This window comes from Vulpes vulpes, chromosome 15 (assembly GCF_048418805.1).
Source record: "Vulpes vulpes isolate BD-2025 chromosome 15, VulVul3, whole genome shotgun sequence".
NCBI lineage: Eukaryota > Metazoa > Chordata > Mammalia > Carnivora > Canidae > Vulpes > Vulpes vulpes.
In genome coordinates, this window is record NC_132794.1 from 78,461,092 (window position 1) to 78,480,509 (window position 19,418).

The following is a 19,418-nucleotide window of genomic DNA, read 5'->3' on the forward strand; positions in this document are numbered from 1 at the left end:
TTACATGTATGTAATAAAATTAGATTCTTTCTCACACGTGGGACCATTAGCTTTACTTTGTGATCCTCTTTATCTTCTACCAGACCAAATTCAAGTTCAAAGCAATCAAAAATGTAATAGCACACAATAGCAAGTCTTATCAAAACTGTAGAATATTTGTGATAAAAAACAGCAACTCTTGAATGTGACTCCTGGTAGCTAAGATGTCTCAGAACATGGCCCATGCTTCCTATCTTTCACCAGGAAGGGAGGGCTACCTCTGGTCCTCTGCCCGATTTCAGATGAATTTCTCAAGTGAGATGTTGCCTAAGGCTTGGATCAGTTTCTCTGGGCAACAGATCAGAGCTACTAGCCTGCCCTGCTCTGAGGCCTGGAAACTGTTATCAGGACCTCCCGACCCATGCTTCCTCCCGTGGATGCCCAGCATTCCCCAGCCAAAACCACCACGCCAAAGCACACACACAGCCAGTCCAGTCTTTGAGACATGAAGGTTTCACCCAGGGCCAAGTTGGGCAGGATGGGGCCAGACACTTGCTCCTTCCTCTCCTTACTTCTGTGTTAGCCCCAGTGTCCAAGATCTAGCCTCATGCTCGCAGCCTGGTTCACATGGCTGTGGCCCACAGAGGCCATGAAGATGCATTCAAGCCCAGCAGAGCCATCTGGAGGCCCCTATGTCGCCAATTAGAGGGAGGACCACTCATCTGTCCCCCCTGCTCTCCCCAAATTGTAGATATGCCCTTACCTCTCATTTCCGTCGCTGATGATCCATTGGACCAGGCAGTCCACTTATTCCTGTACTTGCTGATTTCCTGGACTTTACAGACGTAATGCCCTTGATCTGTTGGCTGGAGGGTCAAAACAGAGAGTGTGTAGAGTGCTCCCTGCCTCTCCTCGAGGAGGCACAGCCTCTGTCGGAAGGCACTGCGGCTGTAATTCCCATAATACTGCACCACCCGGAGCTTGGTCATCTTAACCATCAAGGCCTCCTGGGAGTTGGGGCTTGCGAAGAACCAGCGCACAGCCAGCAAGCTGTCCTTCCGTCTCTTCTGGGAGACATGGCAAAGAAGAGTGGCATTCTCCCCTTCCAGGTAGTCAACCACAGGCCCTGGGGACACGGTGACATTGAGGGCCCCACACACCTCTGCAGAGGGAAAAGGAAGGAAGCAAATGAGCTGCCTTTCCCCAGCAGGACACACAGTGCGTCTTTTCTCCAGGAGCCGTCTATATCGCCACCCTGATACCCTCCACGCTCACTCTGTGCCTTTGTGGTGAACAGGAGGACTCCTTCTGGAGCATGGCAGGGATAGGGGGTTTCCGTGGGCTCCGATGTCCTCAGCCATGAGACAGTCTCATTGACATGAGATGCCACTGACCACCTGGCCCAGACATCATTAAAAAACATTTTTGATTAGTTGCCGACTCTTAAAATTCAGACAATTTCACATAAAGGTTTGGATTTGGGGTACCTCTTAAAAATCTCCAACCCACATCCCATCCACCAGCCTGCCTCTCAGGATACACTTCGATCACTTTCATCACCTGCCTGACTGAGTCAGCAATGCTGTGGGTCCGGGAGTTGCTCTTCCAAGCCCCTCACCCTGTCTCAGCTATTTCAGCTGGCACAGTATCAATGCTGGTCAGACAGGCACTGAACTAGTTAGTACCAAGTTGCTGGAACAACGGAGGTTTCTCAGTTCCTTGCTCTAAGTCTTTTGTGGGCTCCCGATCCATGGTCTCAGAGCTACAGTGCAGGGATAAAGAATGAAGGAACCCAAGAACAGGGTTCCTCACCCCCGCCCCCGCCCATAACCCAAAAGATGCTCCAAAATCCCAGACCTGGTCTACCACTTCCTGTACTTTGTTTTCTTAGTTAGATCCACCCCAACAGCTGCCCCTCCCAAACTGCCATTGTATCTCCAAGCTGACCTTGGAGGGAGCCACCCCAACATCCACCTGGACCAGTCAGACCAGTAGACCTCACACAGAGGCCTTCCTCCGTGGAGACCCAATACATGGTGACTCCAGCGACTGAGCAGTGTGGCCATCCTGCCCCAGAGTCCACTGGTGGAGTCACCAGCTGGCAGGCAGAGCCCAGAAAGGATGTTTCACACAGGACACCCGGAACCTGACAGCAGGGCTATCTTCACACCAGGTCCCACGTCCTCACCCTGCCCTGCCAGCTGCCCAGCAGCAAGCACCGTCCCCTGCCTGCCCTGCACAGGCAGGGGTCCCTGGGGTCATCTCAAGCCACAGTTTTCAACCCCAAATGTCACCTCTGGTCACATGATGAAGGGGCTTGGGTCCTGATGTGAGGGTCACCAAAAGCTCTGAACTCTGGCCAGTGTTGCAGGTAGGCAAGGAGGAAGGATGAAAAAAGAGATCAAGAAAGATTTGAACCCTCCACTGTGAAGAGATGGCAAGCCAACAAGGTGAGGTGCTGTGTTTGTTGGGGTGGGAAACACTCTTCACTGTAAAAATCCAGGCAAGAAGTTCATCCTCTCATATGGCTTCCACTTTTGAGTTAATAAACTAAATAATTTCAGAGATATGACTTACAGGTCACTTTCCTCTAATTTACTTTCTCATCTTTCAGAGGCCAGGCTCACCAGAATACTCCAGGACACTCCAAGATCCTTTACCTAACTTAATCACATCCATAGAGGACCTTCTGCCACACAAGGTATCATTCACAGGTTCCAGGAATTAGGACACAGACATTTGGGGGGGGGGCACCTCACTTTTACCACATCATGAGAATATTTCGTTACCTTAAAAAACAGATGGGTGTAAATTCACAAGAAAGAGGTTGGTGCTGGGGCTGGACTCTCCTCACGGAAAAGAATAAGATCGTCTATGCCTGCAGCCACAGAGGACAAACCCATTCTAGGGAGATACTCGGGGGAGGAAGAGCATTAGCAGCCAAGGGACAGTACACAATCTCTGGGAATAATCTCACTGTGACAGAAATGGCTCATGTAGGACAGAAGAGGAAGACCCGCCCCCACCCCCCACTGTCTCCCATCTTGCCCATCTGCCCTACACCTTGCCCGTTCACCATATTCAATTAGTCCAAGTCCACCCCCCACTGCTAAGGCCCTGTCTGCAGCCCCCATGGGCCACACACACAGTGCACCAGGCTGACCCACTTCAACAGCTGCCCGGGCACTGACAGGCAGAGAGCAGCAGAGAGCGGCAGCTGGCATCCAGAGTTGAAGCCCAGCATTCCCTGCCCCCAAGGATCCCCCAGTGGAGTCGAGGAGAGAACCGGGAAAGGCAGGAAATTGGAACAATATGGGTGGGATGAGAGAGCCCAGACCCCACACTCCAGTCTCCTCCTATTAACGTCGTGTGAAGGAGGGATTATTTATAGTGTCTAAAACCAGGAGAATGTGCCAAGTGCTCAGTCCCCATGGGAGGCCAGATTCCATCCTGGAGGCAAACTAGTAACCCTTCTACTTCTGCAGTTCAGACCAGGAGTTGGCAGCCCCCGTGAAAGCCAATGGACTGAGCCATCTGCCTAAAATGACCCCTCCTTTTCTCTTTACTGGTGCGCCTCTCTGCCTTCATTTAGCCCTATATTCTCTTACAGAGGGTCCGCGCATGCTTCTCCCACCAAAGTGCAAAGACCCTTGTTATGGGCTGAATTGTCCCCCTGAATTCCTGTGTTGGAAGCCCGAGTCCCCACTCCTCAGAATCTGACTGTATTTCGAGATAGGACCTTTACAGAGGTGATTAAGTTCAAAGGAAGCTATTAGAGAGCACCTTGATCCAACACGTCTGGAGTCCTGGTAAGAGGAACATGGGGCACAGACATGTGCCCTCAAGGAGGGAAGCCCATGTGAGGACACAGGGGGAAGGTGGCCATCTGCCAGCCAAACGGGGTCCCTCAGAAGAAAACAATCCTCCCAACAACACCTTGATCCTGACACCTCCAGCACTATGAGAAAGAAATGTTTGTGGTATAAGCCCCCAGTCTATGGAAATTTGTGATGACAATCCTAGCAAGTCAATACAACCTTGAAGGCTTGTAGGTTCACAGGAAGGCTTGTTTGGGCACTCCACCTGTCTAGATATTTACACCCACTTTCAACTCAAAGATACTGGTGGAGGACGACGAAACTCATGGCCAAAGGCCCCTTGGGGTCTTAAAGCTTTGCCAGAGAACACAGGCCCTCAGGGGTCCCCAGGCCTGCGATGAGACTTCCCTGAAAGTCAGATGTTCCCAGCAGCACCCTTTCCTTGACCCTGGAGATGGTGAGTTTAAACCCAGCAAACATAGTTCCCATTCAGGCATGGGGAGGGAGGCGAAAGGATGCAGGCAGAGGTTCCCATGCCTACTAGATGTCAGCTGAGCTGGATATTTGGATAAGTACTAGGAAAGAAAAATCATGCAGCATCTGCCTCCCCACAGTTAGCAGGCCCCCGATGGCTCAGCAGAGATAAGAGCAGTGGGAGTCAGGATGGGGGAAGTAAGGACAACACCAATGTATGGAGTCAGGTTGACCAGAAGGCAGTGCCCGGAGGAGTCCAGACCTTTCCCTCTGGGTCTGTCTAAATGACAGAGTACGTACCCACCCTGAAGCACAAAGGGGAAGCCAAGCAAACACCAGCCAAGCCAGCTAAAGACAGGGGAGGATGGGTGTCACCCTCCAGGCAGGGCAGTCTCCCCTCTCCTGGCCTAGGAGGGAGAATTGTCAAAGAGTCATTCATGCCCAGAGAAGAACTGAACTTCTTGCTTTGTGACCCAGCTCTGCAGGGAATGGAGGTGGGAGGTAGACTCCCCAGGCCCCCATCCCAGGCCCCCCTGCACTCAGAGTTCCTATGTCCTCCAGCTTACATCCCAGCCTATGCTTTGTCCACTCAATCACTCAACAAATGCTTGCTGAGGAACAGCTAAGCGCCAGGCACTACACGAAGAAGACAGCATTCCTAACTTCATGGAGCTGAGAGGCCAATGGGCCAGGTGGCCAGTCATGGGGGGGATAAGGACACAGGAGTGACAACCATCAGTGTCACATGCAGCAGAAAACAGGTGCAAGGCTTTTAAAAAATCCGGGCAAAATCCTGATCTAGCCTGTGGGATCAGGGAAGAAGGAAACTCTGGGGAAGTGACCATAAGCTAAAGGCTGAGTTGAAGTTAAAATTCAGGAGGGTGGCAAAGAATGTCCTCCCTGAGAGAGAGAGGGGTGCCACCTGCGCAAAGAGCCTGAGGCACGAGGAAGCTGGTGCAGGCTGGACAGAGAACGTACAACGTCCTCTGGCGAAGTGTACCACACAGTGGTCCAGAAAGCCACCAGGCCTAGCAGCAGGAGGGGGCTTTCCACCCCAACAAGGACTCCCCCAAGGCTAACTCTTAAAAGAGGAATATGACAACATAGGCAGGGAACCAAAATAGAGTAAACGGGATTCAGGCAGCAAGGAATCCTATTCTTTCAACAAACACATGGCCCCCTATGGTCCAGGCCTTCCCGGTGGCTTGGTGGGGCTGGGCAGAGGGCCAGGGGCATGGTGTTCAATAGAGCAGGGCTAGAAACCTGGTGCTATTAAGTGTAAGTTCTGAGAGCCTCAGTTTCCTCATCTAAAAAGTTGGAAGATGATGCCTGGCAAGGTGAGTGTAGGCTCCAAGGAGGAAACAGCTTTCAAATACTGATGCTTGTGTGTAAGGTCTGAGAGCTGGGCAGGGGAGGAGGCCAACAGAAAGTGACACATATGCTGACCCGTGGGCAGGGTGGGCTTCTTGGGTGTATGATCCGCAGTCATCCAGGGCCCTACACGTACTTGGAGGAGCCTGCCACTTGGCTCAATCTCTGCTGTCACTCTCTTGAAATTTTTGAATCAGGGAGCTCCCTTTTTTATTTTGTACCAGATCCCACAAATTATGTGGCTGTTCTGCCTATAGGTGAACATTAAATTCTCATGGCTAGGACTTATGGGGTCTAACCCTCTTGCTCCCATTTGGATACTGTCATGAGAAGGACTAACACAGCTCTGAATACAGCTTCAAAGAAAATCCCTGTTACCCAAGAGTGTACAACCTACTCATCTAGTAGGGAGCCTCTGCCTCTCTCTAGCACTCACCCTGAAATGGGGGAGGGCACTTTCCAGTTGCAGGGGAGTGTGGGACTTCTAACAACAAGGTGTCCACCTTGCCTGGGACGCAGAGGTGTGTATGGCTGTCACCAATGTGCTAGCGGTTCTGTGCCCCATGCTCCTTCTCTGTCCTGAAGAAACTGCTCCCACTCAGATCAGTCCTCGCTGCTGTCCTGAATTTTATGTCATTAACTCCAATTCAGCCTTCTGCTCCTGGTCACTTCCCCAGGGTCTCTTTCATCCTGGGTGGCACCCAGCCAGAAGTTTCTGCGTTTATAAAGAATTCAAATTGTGGGTGCCAATCAGCAGCAAAATCATTCATATCAAAAAGATAGTCTGAATTCCTGACATATATCTCTGAACAAAATGCAATTGTGTTATTTATACACCTGTGGCACTAGGAGCCCATATTTATCAAGCACCACACAGAGGAGCTACCAGACCCAGCCTCTGGGGTGCTGCATTCGTGTTAAAAGCCTGTCACCTGAAGTAGCTCTCAGCCAGGACAAACACAGGACCCTGACCAATGATAAAGGCTAGCACTGGCTGGGGGTGGACTCTATACCAAGCATTATTCTAAGTACCTTAGGTTTATTTTCCCAACTGACCCTCATACTATGTTTATCGTCATTTTACAGAGAAGAGGGCTGCCACACAGAGAGGCTGAGCCCACAGCTCAAGCTTACACAGAACATGGCAGAGCTGGAATCTGAACACAAGCCATCTGGCTTCAAAAGCAACTCTCAATCACCACGCTGGACCATGGTTGGGCTTTTAGTAAATATTTTGCCCCTCGGTTTCCCTTCCTGTAAAGTGAGGGGCTGGACCAGGTAACTGCTAAGGTCCCACACTGCCCCCAAATCAAGAAGTAGGAAAGTGCAGCAGATCTACATTAAAAAGCAGCTAGGCTAGGCCCGCCCTGGGGGACTGTGGTGAGGAGTCATGGGTGAAGCACTCAGCAGACAGTGGCACAGGGTGAGTGCCACACAAGCAGGGCTGTCAGGATTATCCACAGCATGGCCTTGGGCACAGCCAGGGCAGACTGTAAAGGATCCCGAATTGCAGCTCTGAAGCCTCCAGGAGTCTCCTGAAAACATAAGAATTCCTTGACACACACACACCACCACCACCACCACCACCACCCCCCCCCCCCCCCCGCCGCCGCCCAAGTCACTCTCTGGGGGTGCCCTCCTTGATAGCAGCTGTGATTAGGAGGTGGTCTGGGAGCCTGGGAGGGGAAGAGGACCCCTGTGCCCCTTTGCACCCTGTTGGCTGCTGGCTACTCCACGCAAGCCACCAGAGCTGTCCCGTCCAAACCTCCAGTCACTGGCAGTCAAGACGTTGAAAAGTATGACAAAAGCATTTCTCACAGCACCAATTTCAGATTCACCAGAAACCCTGCTGCACCGGTAGCCGGGGGGCAGGGGGTGAATTTCTTCCTACTTTGTGATCCAAGTTCCCCCTCCTCAGACTCTGATCTACACCGGTTCAGATGGCAGCTCCACCACTTGGTAGCTGGGTCACCCCTGGAAAGTCACTTCACTCTGAGCATCAGCTTCCTTATTTACAAGACGCAACTTAGATGGGAGAAGCACAATCCGGAGCCAGGCTCTCTGGGTTCAAATCCCTCCTCCACAACTTGCAAGCCTTGTGATTTAAGGCAAGTCGATTCCAGGGCCTGAGGCCCAGTCTTCTCACTTATAAAATGGGATACTCCCAACACGGCGTCCAGAGGGCCTCGGCAAGTTGTCTGCAAGGCACCTGGACGCGTACATTTTGCTCATGCTTGTGATCAGGGGAGATCATGTGTAGCAGCACACGAGGCACCCAGGAAACAGGAGCCCCTGAAGCCGTCAGCGCTAACCAGTCCTCTCGGGGCAGGGACCTCTCAGCCCTGAGCCGGCGGGCCCCCGGGGATCAGGGGGACGCTTCTGGGGGCCGCGGGCCAGCAGCCCCGGCGGACGCTCTCCGAGGCGGGTGCTCCGGGGGTCTCGGCGCCCCCGGCCTACGACCGCGAGGAGGGGAAGCCCGCCTCGGCCACCGGCTGTCGGCCCGACCGCGGCGCGCACGGAAAGGGAGCGGGGCGGCCCCAGCCCCTAGGCCCGGCGCGGGGCGCGGGGGTGCGCCGAGGGTCCGCGAGGCCCGGCCCCGCCCCCGCCCCGGCCCCGGCCCCCCCCCCCCACGGCGCGGCCTCCCCGGCGCGGGCTGCCCCTGCCCCCCCGCGCGCCCGGCCTCGCCGCGCTTACCCGGGGCCGGAGCCGGAGCCCGCGCCAGCAGCACGGCCGCCGCCAGCGCCACGAGCCGCATCTCCCCGCCGCCGCCCCGCGCTGTGACGCCCGCGCGGCCCCGCCGCCAGCCCGCGCCCCCCCGGCGGCCCCGCCCCCGGCCCCGGCCCCGCCCCGCCCCCGCCCCAGGCCCCGCCCCCGGCCCCGGCCCGCGTCCGCCCCGGCCCCCGCCCCGGCCCCCACCCCCCCCAGGCCCGACCCCGACCCCGACCCCGGCCCCGCCCCTCCCGCGCTGGCCAGGGGCTGCCGGTGCCGCGCGCGTGCCCGGGGGCGGAGGTGGGGCCGCGATGCGCCCTCCCGGCCGCCTGCGGGCGGCTCCTCGTCAACGTCCCCGTTTCACAGGCGGGAAAACTGAGGTTCCGAGACGGGCTCGCGGGACACGGGGAATGCACAGCCGCAGTGGGCTTCGCCATTGCCGAGGGGAAGGCTGCTTGGAGTCTGGGGCTTTGGGGCCGGTGGGCACCAAACCCAGTGGCTGCAGGGACCTGGGGCTAACCTGCTGCCCAGCGGCCCCCTGCCAGCCCTCCACGGCCACCTTTGTGAGCCAAGGAGCAGCCAAAGGAGAAAAAGCCCTCCTCTGCCTCCGCTGCCCTGCCCTGCCCTGGGTGTGGAGGGATGTCCGGGATGAGCTGGAACCGCTTGGAAAACTGAGAGGGCTCACAGGGCCGAGCTCAGAGCGTGGGACGCTATGAAAACCAGGGAGCACCCAGGGCCCTCAGCCGCAGCGCGGGAGAAGTACTTGGCTCGAGTCCCAGTCCTGGCGCTGCAAGACTCTGGGGCAGTTCCTGAACTCCCACGTGCTTCCGCTTCCTCCGTCCTGTCCGTACAACGGGGGAGAGGAAACATCCATGGTGGGGTGTTTAAGATCAATGAGACAGCTCCGGTTAGGGCACAGACCCTGGCCCATCGTCACGATCATCGTTTATCGGTGAGGAAGCCTACACAGAGGGCGGGAGGAGTGACGAAGCCGCTCGACCCACGCCACTGTGAGCCCATACCAGTCCCTTTGCCATGGTTCTTAACTTGGAGACTGAGTCTGACTAATGTGTTAGTCCGCGGTCTCTAGCTCAAGAACACTATATATTAGCTATATTCTCTGTGTCTGTCAGGGGAAAAGGGGAGTCCTGCTTGGGAGTGGGTCCCTGCAGAAGCAAGAGAACAGGGTCCCCATCTCTTCCCCTCTAAGAGCAGAGGAGGCTTGGGGAAGGCATGGAGAGAGAGGTGGTGGTGCCCCCTGGTGCTGAGCCACCCGGCCTGTCCCAGAGGGACCATCCATCCCTGCAGCCCAGACCAGTGGGTGCAAGCTTTTGTGGTGTCTCCAAATCCCAGGCACTTCCTGGGGTCCCTGGGCCCTATAGGGCTCTTCTCACTGGGAGACCATGCCATAGAGTAGGCTCCTGCCATGACTTGGCGGACCATCAAGGTAGCCAGGCTGGAGGGAGCAGCCAGGCTGCTAAGAGGACCTGAGGAGCCTGTAGTGAGCTGGCTGCAAGGTCTCTAGGTCTGAAGACAAGGACAAGAACCCGTGTCAGTCTGGATCCTACAACACAAACAAACATTCCTAGAAGACTTCCAGACCAGAGCTTGGAAATCACTTTGCATGTGTAACCAGCTAAGCCTCATACCCCATCTCTGTGAGGTCCCAGGCTCCATTTCTCAGATTAGTGAGCTCAGGCTCAAAGAGGACCACAGTCCCACCCAGGATTCTGTGGGCCCCTGAGTGTCTGACATGGGACCTTGGATTTGTGCAGAAGAAGAGCATTGGTTCTTAAAGCCAACCAGCACCTGATCCTAGATAACAGTGTGGGTCCTTGGGCAATGTAACCTCTCTGAACTTCATTTTCCAGATGAGAGTGATGTATATAAAATAGCCTGTCAGCAGGACTGTCCAGCATGTGGACAAGGAGCTCAGGAGGTGGCAGGCCTGTTTGGTGTCTGCGTGATCTCACCTCACACTCTGTGCTTGCAGTTTGCTCTTCTGGTTGGTGGAAAGCAGAAGGGACACCTTAGCACATGTTGGCCACACTTGAAGGAACCAACTCCTGCTGTGACCATTGTATCCCTTCTAAGTATCAGTCTCTCCCTACAGGACTGAGTGGACATTCAGCCCAGCATTAGACCTCAGTGCCCACCCTCTGCTCAGCTTTCCCTGGTGCTTGCTGGAGATTCAGGGCTGGAAAGTGTTTTTCTTGTGCTTCTAATGATATATGACACTGTTTTGTTTTCAACTGTGTGCTCTCTCAGTACTTTTCAGTTTCCCAAATAATCTACTAGACCATCTTGGTAAGACCTTTGCTGCATGGCACAGGAATGGGAAAATACAGCCACTCCCCAAGGGAGAAACAGCCGGTGACCCAGAGGAGACTCTATATTTCAGCTTGCTCTGGTCTTTGCAGTAGCAAAGACCTTCACCCTGCCATCTACCCACTTGTTCACAAGCTTAAGATTATTTGAAAATCCTCTATTGACTTATTTGCCCATCCCGTGGCTCTATCAGGTCTGTGTTCTGAATTAGAAAAATAATAAAGTCAATTATTATTTTTTTTAATTTTTATTTATTTATGATAGTCACAGAGAGAGAGAGGCAGAGACACAGGCGGAGGGAGAAGCAGGCTCCATGCACCGGGAGCCTGACGTGGGATTTGATCCCGGGTCTCCAGGATCGCGCCCTGGGCCAAAGGCAGGCGCCAAACCGCTGCGCCACCCAGGGATCCCTCAATTATTATTTTTTTAGTTACCTCTTGTAAAAATCCCTGTCTGGGGTTTCTGGATGAGGATTCAGACTATTCTAAAGTTGATCCAGGTCCCTGCAGACAATGGGTGACATAGAAGCCCTACTCAACTAATCTGGACTCCATCAGGCACCACCCAAAGAATCTTAGAAATCTGAACTCCTTCAAAATAACTGTGTTCTGCTATGACATAGTGGGCTGGTGAGTGGAGGTCTTCTTTCTTCTTTCAATATGCAGTTGTCTGCTAAAATCTGGGTCTGACATGAGAGTATGGCATGGTTCAGGACTCAGCTTGATTTTGTGTACAGCAAATATAACCCTAAACTAAAAGCACCAAGGAAAAGTAAACACCCTCTTCTAAGGTGTTCGGCAGATTTCTGGGTTGTTCCTTCTGTCTGGATTTATACGAGTCATTTTTGAGATCTCTTCCATACTGCTCACAAGCACTTTACCACAGAATCCAATCAGTTACACACTTGAATTATCACGGAGAGAGGGTGAACAAAGAGTGAACTCTGGATAAAAGAGGGCTTCAGCTCTGACTCATGGGGTTGGGGGGAGGGTATGAAAGAAGGGATCATAGTTACAGAGGATATGTCCATCTAAGCAGAAGGAAAAGCCATGAGCTAGCCGATGGTGGAACTGCCATGAGACCTGCACAACTGGGAAAGAGATGTGAGGTGCACTGGGTATTCCCTAAAGGGAGGGAATGTGAAGCTGTAAGCCTGACAGTAGATCTAGATAGAAATAGCTTCTCCAAACCAACCTCACTGGTGACCATGATAAACTGGGATCATTCCATGATCTTAGGAGTGACTGTGAGCTTTGTGCTAGGGACTCTGGAGGAAAGGAGGAATAAAGAAATAAATGTGTTGTCTATATCACTGACCACAATGGAGGCCGTGACCACTTCCTCTTCCTAGTCGTGCTGGAAACATTCGCATAAAGGTAGCCAGCCCTTGAACTGAACCTGAAAGGACACTGGGAGAGTGCTGAAAGAAGACAGAGAGTGGCTTATTTCAGTCAAGGGGATGATGTGTGTCAAAGCAGAGAGGCTAAAGGACACAGGACTTTCAAGTTTCATGGGTAGCTTTGGGGGACCTAGAAGACCAGCTGCGTCTGAGAAGTGAGATGTGGCTAGAGAGACAGACAGACACAAAGCCCTTAGAGGTCCCCTCGTGTCAGACCCAGGTGTTTGCACTTCATCTCAACAGTGGCAAAACACTGAAGGAAGGGAGAAATCATGGGGGTCTCCTAAGAATCACAGAGCAAGGGACCACTAGAAGACCAGGCTTGGAGGAAGGGGCTATATGGAGCCTAGTATGTCCAATACCATGGACAGAAGATCTACAAGAAATGTTGAATGTTGAAAGGGTCTGTAACTGAGGGTAGAGCCAGAGAAAGACAACTGATTCATCTTCAAGCCTACGTGGGATGCCTTGGGAATAAATACCACTGCCCAGGGTAAATTCTCTCAGATGAGGTGAGGGCTGAGTACTGAGCCCTTGGACATCCAGTCCTACGCAGTGCACAACACATGGTATGTCATTGATCATTATTCCATGGGTGCATCCGTGGATTAGCAAAGAGAAAGAAAGGAAGGGTGCATGAGCTTGCTTGAGCCACCATAACAAGATACCACAGAGTGGGTAGCATTAGACAACAGACATTTCATTCTTTACAGTTCTGAAGGCTAGAAGTTGGAGATCAAGGTGTGGATGTCATTGGTTTCTTCTGAGGTCTCTCTCTCCCTGCCTTGTAGATGGCCATCTTCTCCCAGTGTCTCTCCATGGTCTCCCCGCTGTGTGTGTCTGTGTCCAACTTCCTCTCCTTATAAGGACACCAGTCATATTGGACTGGACTCATCCTAATTACCTTATTTTAACTTAATTACCTCTTTAAAGACCCTATCTTCAAATATAGTCACTTTCCAAGGTACTAGGGTTTAGGACTTCAACGTATGAATTTTAGGAAGACACAATTTAGCCCATAACAGAAAGAAAGGGGAGAGGGAAAGGGGGAGCACAGGGAAGGCAGATGATTCTTTGAGAGAGCAGCCAAAGAGGGAGCTGATGAGGGAGGCTGGCAAACAGAGATGGGGATGGGAAGCCAGCAGACTGCTGTTCTGTCCCCCTAGAGGCCTGATCTCTGAGGTTATCATGGAGAGGCAACTATCCCAAAACAAAAGGCAAAGGAGTACCAAGAAAAATCCCTAATCTTCTTCTGCTGACCTGGAAATGAAAAAAACAGTAATCTGGGAAGATATACCTCTGTGGCACATCCTAGTGTTTCTAAATAAGAGACTTTACCAGGCCAGGAGGGGATCTGGAGCTGGGAGCAGCTTTCTTGCCAGAACCCTGTCAGGAGGTGCAACTACAATTGGCACTGGGGGGCTGGGCTGTGATCTGCTGCCCTACAATGCAAGGGACAGTCCTGTGCTGGGGGTAACAGTCCACACAAAATGCTGGTGGTGCCCCCACCAGGAAACTGAGAGACAGGATGAACAGAAGTCAATGAAGCAGTACTCTGGGACAACCGATGCCTTTTGGGCTTTTGTAAGAAGAATGGTTTACAAGGTTTAGAGTCATGTCCAAGTACAACATGGCTATTGATTGTCTTACCCCAACTCCAGGTCAGCATGCTGCTTGTCACCTATCCTACATGCTGTTCTCAGATTAGGCATCTGCAAGCCGAGGCTCCCACCGCCAGCCTGGCTTTCCCCTCATACCTACTCTTCTTCTGCAGAGGGGTGCTCTTTCCTTCTAGAATCAGTGGGGCCAGCTGAGCTCTGCTCTTAGCTACCCTCAGTCTCGATGGACAGCAAACAGCAAAATCAGATTCAGACTGCTTAGATTCCTCCCAAACACTGGCTCAAACAGAGTGTCAGGGCTGGCCAAGGGGGAGGCCAGGCTGACAGCTCCAGGAGCCCAGGCAGCTGCTGGGCAAAAGCTCTGGTCTCCATGTCAGGCAGGCCAGGTTGCTCCTCTCAGCCTTCCTGGCTGGAAGAGGGCATGATGCAAGGAGCTAGTCCTTTGTGCAGCAACTACAGTCGGAGGCAGAGAAAGCTGAGGCTACCCACTAAGCGAGAAGACATCCGGTGTTATCTACACTTTGACTCCCCTACCTGCACACACACACACACACACACACACACACACACACACACACACACCAGCCCACACATGGATGGATGAGGAATGAGACGTCTCCAGAGTACATTTCCCTCCTGCTGGCACTAAGCTCTCATCAGGTAAGTGCTAACATATGCCTCCACTTCTCTTTCACAGCCCCACCCACACCCCATTTCCACCCTCTCAGGGACTTTCTCTGACCCTGTAGCAAACTGATGGATTAATTCACGCTGATACTGTCTTACTCTATGAGCTTTGCAAGGATATTATTTTTGCAGTACAGAAGGAAAAATGTTAAGTCAACGAATGGCTCTCTGATGATGAAATTGCTGAATTCACCACCAGCCCCTCAGAAGAGATTGTGGGGAGAAGGGGTGAGGTCTCTGGAGGGAAGAAAACCCTCTTTCTCCTGTTCATGAGGGTAGCTTTTGTTCTAGAGATGCAGAGACCCAGTCCTAGCTCAGCGTGGGATGTCTGGAATAATTGCCCCTCGAGGGCACAGCTAAACTTCTAATCTTTCAAGATTCTCAGCACATCCAGGTCCTCATTGTTTCTGTGCTCAGCTCATTTGCTGGTCATCCATCACCTTTTCCAGGAAGTTTTCCAAGCCCCCAGAGTCTAGTAGGTCTTCTCTTTTAAGCCCCCATGGTTTCGTATACAAACCTCTATATGCAGCATCATTGATACTTAAGTAAGTGACCCTGTCCAATCCTCAAGGCCAGACGCTGGCTCTCACTCATCCGTATCCCTCTTCCTTGAGCCCAGGCCTTGTGCATGGGGGAAGTAATGGGTGAACGTCTGTGGAATGATGTTCTATGTAAGTGTGTTCAGGCTGTTTTTCTCCTGGGAAAAACATGAGCAACCCCAGGGCTTTCACTCTTCCTAATAGAGTTCTTGAAATTTCAGGAAGATCTAGAAAAAATTTTAAAGCCCATGGATAATCTGAATACCTTATCAACCCCGGTGGCACCTGAGTCCTATGCCCTTGTTTGCATTTAGGCTGGCAATCAAGGTGACCTCAAGTGGATGACTTTATGCATCCATAGTGTCCAGCCTGTGGCAGTGAGGACCCATCTCCCACAGAGGAATTGGCCTCCCCTTGAGTCCCATATTCACTCTGGAGGCAAGCGGGTTTTACTAATACTAAGCTCAATGGTCGCATAAAATTAATGCTGTTAATTTGAGTTTTATGGCTGTTGTAATTGTGTTTGTATTTATAAATTTGTGTTTATTTTATACTTGTAAACAACTATCAATTTGAATGTTTACATGGAAGTAAAGCAATTTCAGCAGCAATAATTGAAGTCAACATGAGCGTGTAAGAATGTTCTGTGCTTTGTAAGGATGGTACTCAAGTTTGAGAAACACAGTTATGGGGTATTCTCACTCACTCCCTTTTCCTGGGTGAGCGCTGAGAGTGGCTGCAGGAAGGCTGGAAGCAGGGCCCCAACTAGGCTTTGAGCCTCACCCCTGGACCTTCTCTTCAGGTCCCTGTGCTCTGCTCCAACCCAGGTTCAGCATGGCCCAGGGCAGAGCAATATGTGTCATGCACATGCGCATACACACTAAAAAACTCATACCCACATGAATGGATGCATGTACACACAGGGTCTGGCTTCTGGTGCCAGGCTTTGAGCTCTTGATGTAGCATTTTCATGAACTGCTTATTCCATCTTCCCTACAGCTCAGCACATCCAGGTCCCCATTTTCCCTATGCCCAGATCATCTGCTGGTGGGGCCTTAGCTTGGGTCTCACTGGGACCCATCAGAAGCATAGCAGAAAATCAGACAAAACACACTGTGCTGTCTTCACCAATCCTCACACCAGTGTGCAAGCATACACCAGATTCCTTCTGCAAAACCCTCTGACAGAGGCCCAAAGCACACTGAGTCCTAGGGGCCAGTAGGCCACTCAGTGTTTGTCACAAGTCAGTAGGTTTTGTCCTCAAATTTGTTTATGACACTCCGAGTATTTAAGTCAACAAACATTGATTGAGCACTTACTGTGTGCTTGCTCTCCTAAGAACCTGGGACCAGGAGGCTCCCTACTGGAAACATGGACCTTGCTGGCTGCTGCCTTCCTACCTCTGTCTCCTCCTCTTCAGCATCTGCCTAGGGCTTTATTTCCTAGGGCTGCAAGATACTGCAGATTTTCTCACGGTTCTGGAGGCCAGAAGTCTGAGATCAAAGTGCCCGTAGGACCGGTTTTTCTGGGGCTCTCTGCTTAGCTTGTAAATGACCATCTTCTCCCTGTGTCTTCTTCACATGGTCTTCCATCTGTGTTTTAATCCCCTCTTTTTATAAGACACCAGTCATATTGGATTAAAATCTAACCTTGTGACTTCATTTTACCTTAATTACCTCTTTAAAGACTTTATCTTCAAATAAGGTCACACCCTGAGGTACTAGGGGTTAGGACTTCAACATGTGAATTTGAGAGCTACACAATTCAGACCGTAATAGCATCCATCACCAAGCACTTCAGACCCTGCTGACTCCCACCCTAATGGGTTCCACCGTCTTTGATGGAACATTCATCTTTCCCCACCAGCCTCCTACCTAGACCCCCTTTGTGATGTCACATTCCCGAGTCAATTTATTCCTTAATATCTGGCATTCCTCTCTCTCAACCCTTCTGTCTTCCTTTCCCCAACTTCCTTTTTTCTTCATCCTCCCGCACAACCTTCTGGTCTCCCTTCAGCGCCTTTGTTTTCTTTCCCAGCTTCACTGTCATTACTCTTCAGCTGAGCTCCCACCTTGGTTCTCTCTCAAGATCTCCTTCTCACTCACAGCTTTTGTCAACCTCCATAAGAAAGGAAGGCACAGCACAAAAAGAGCTTTGTGACAACTCTCTTGAGTTGGCTAGGTCCTCATCCATTACAAAGTACTCTTAAAATCAAAACTAATTTCATTTTGCAAGGACCAAGGAGTGCAAGGTTAGAAGCTGGGGTTCTTCATGCATATAGACAACAAATGTGGACAAAGGCAGCCCCCAGTGTCACTTCTAACCTAAGGTAAAATGTGATTAAATGTTTGTCTTTTTATTGTAAAAGCCATACTTACTCATCTAGAAAACTTTAAAAATATGCATTGTATAGAATGCAAAATTGTCAACAATTATAAACTGGAGGTAATCACTTTGACAATTCACTGCGTTTAACAATATTTCTAAGAATATTTTGTTTATCTAGTGAATGGAGTATCCATCTATCAGCCCTTTGTTTACCTCTTTTTTATAAGTGATTTTGAATTAAGTTATTTGAGCTTTCAAGGTAAGTAATATTGTCTTTTTCCAAAAATGGAGAGATTTTTCTGTCACTTATTTATAACCTTTCTGTTTCATATTTTCATTGAATTTGTTGTAACTTCCAGAACATTAAATAAAAACTGTAATAGATGACATATTTTATCTGATTTCAGTGGAAACACGTGCAGATTATTTTGCTACCTAGTTTAAGATACTTTATATCATATGAAGAAAATTTCTTTTCTCAGTTTTAAAAAATAACATTGGAGGGGGCACCTGGGTGGCTTAGTCGGTTAAGCATCCAACTCTTGATTTCAGTTCATTTCATGATCTCAGGGTTGTGAGATGGAGCCCCAGGTCAGACTCCATGGCATGGAGCCTGCTTAAGATGATCTCCCCTTCTGCGCCTCCCCCTCTAAAATTTAAATAATAATATATAGTTGTTGTATTACATTTCTTTTTAGACGGATGTATTAATTTATAGTGATTTTCAAAAGTTGTGTAACCATCACTGCTTTCTGATTCTAGAATGTTTCCCTCACCTGAAGAGGAAGCTCCATACCCATGAGCAAGCACTTCCCAGTCTTCTCCTTCCCCCAAATCCCTGGCAGCCACTAATCTGTTTTCTGTCTCTACAATAATTTGTCTCTTTCATATAAATAGAATCGTGCATTATATAATGTATAGTGTACCTCATCATGTAGTATACCTTTTGTGTCTGACTCCTTTTTCTTAGCATAGTTTTCAAAGTTCATCTCACATTGTAGCATGGATCGGTACCATGTTCCTTTATATGGCTGCAAAATATGCCATCATACGGATATACCACATTTTCTCAATTCATCATTTGATGGTCATGTAGGTTGTTTTTACTATTTTTTATTAGGAATAATGTTGCTATGAATATACATATACAAACTCGTGTGTGGACCTACATTTTCAAGTGTCAGAATTGCTAGGCCATACAGTAACTCTATTTTTTGCTTTTCGAGGAATTGCTAGAATGCTTTCTAAAGTGGCTGCACCATTTCACCTCCCTACAGACTAATGATGTTAAGCATCTTTTCATGTGCTTATTGCTCATTTATATATTTTTCTAAAGAAATATCTTTTAAATATTTTGCTTATTTTTAAATTGGAATATTTGTATTTTATTGTTGACTTATAAGAGTTCTTTTTTTTTTTTTTTAAGAGTTCTTTATATGTTTTGTGTACTAACCCTTTCAGATATGTGTTGTGCAAGTATTCTCTTCCATTCTATGGATTGTTTTTCACTTTCTTGATAATGTCCTTTGAACACAAAAATTTTTAATTTTGATGAAGTTCAACTTATATTTCTCTGTTTGCTTGTGCTTTTGGTGTCATATCTAAGAGACCATTGCCTGATCCAACATCATGGATATTTACACCTTTGTCTTCCTATAAGAGTTTTATAGTTTTAACTACTACATTTAAGTCTTTTTCATTTTAGTTTTCCCATATGGTGTGAGGTAGGGATCTAACTTCACTCTTTTGCATATAGATCTATCCAGTTGTCCCAGCACTATATAAAAGATTATTCTTTCCCCTATTGAATTATCTTGGTGCCCTAATTGAAAAACTTCAATTAGTTATTATTTTCTGTTTATAAGTGATATTGATATATTCACTTTTTTAGTGCTGTCTTTGAAAGGCATTATCAGGTTTCCATAGTGTCATAAAATGATTTGCATCTTTTTCTATGGTTTGGAAAACAAAAGGTCTAAAGTGGTTCAATATCTAAAATGTTTAGGTCCCTTGAGCCTCCAGAGTGGTTCTGCTTACTCACCCTGATACTTCTCTTATTTGGTGGCAGTCCCAGGTTTCTGCAAAGTGATGAGTTTAAACCACAAGTGAATACTGTTAAGTTATATTTTAAGAACAAGTCACTATTTAAGAGCGATTTTATCTGTTC

The 19,418-nt window shown here is 49.7% G+C and overlaps 1 protein-coding gene across 5 annotated transcripts in view; it reads right to left on the minus strand.

Moving 5' to 3' along the window:
• Nucleotides 1-8,443, minus strand: part of VSTM4 (V-set and transmembrane domain containing 4) — a 99,546-nt gene extending 91,103 nt beyond the window's left edge. For 2 of the 5 annotated variants that reach the window (XM_072739278.1, XM_072739280.1), the window contains exons 1-2: nt 8,337-8,432; nt 743-1,141 (exon numbers count right to left, since the gene is read on the minus strand). In XM_072739278.1, the coding sequence (XP_072595379.1) occupies nt 743-1,141; nt 8,337-8,397 (460 nt within the window). In that variant the 5' untranslated portion in view covers nt 8,398-8,432. Of the gene's footprint in view, nt 1-742; nt 1,142-1,254; nt 1,422-8,336 lie in introns of those variants that run through there. The other 3 variants (XM_072739279.1, XM_072739277.1, XM_025989739.2) reach the window with 3 other exon arrangements.
• Nucleotides 8,444-19,418: the final 10,975 nt, after the last annotated feature.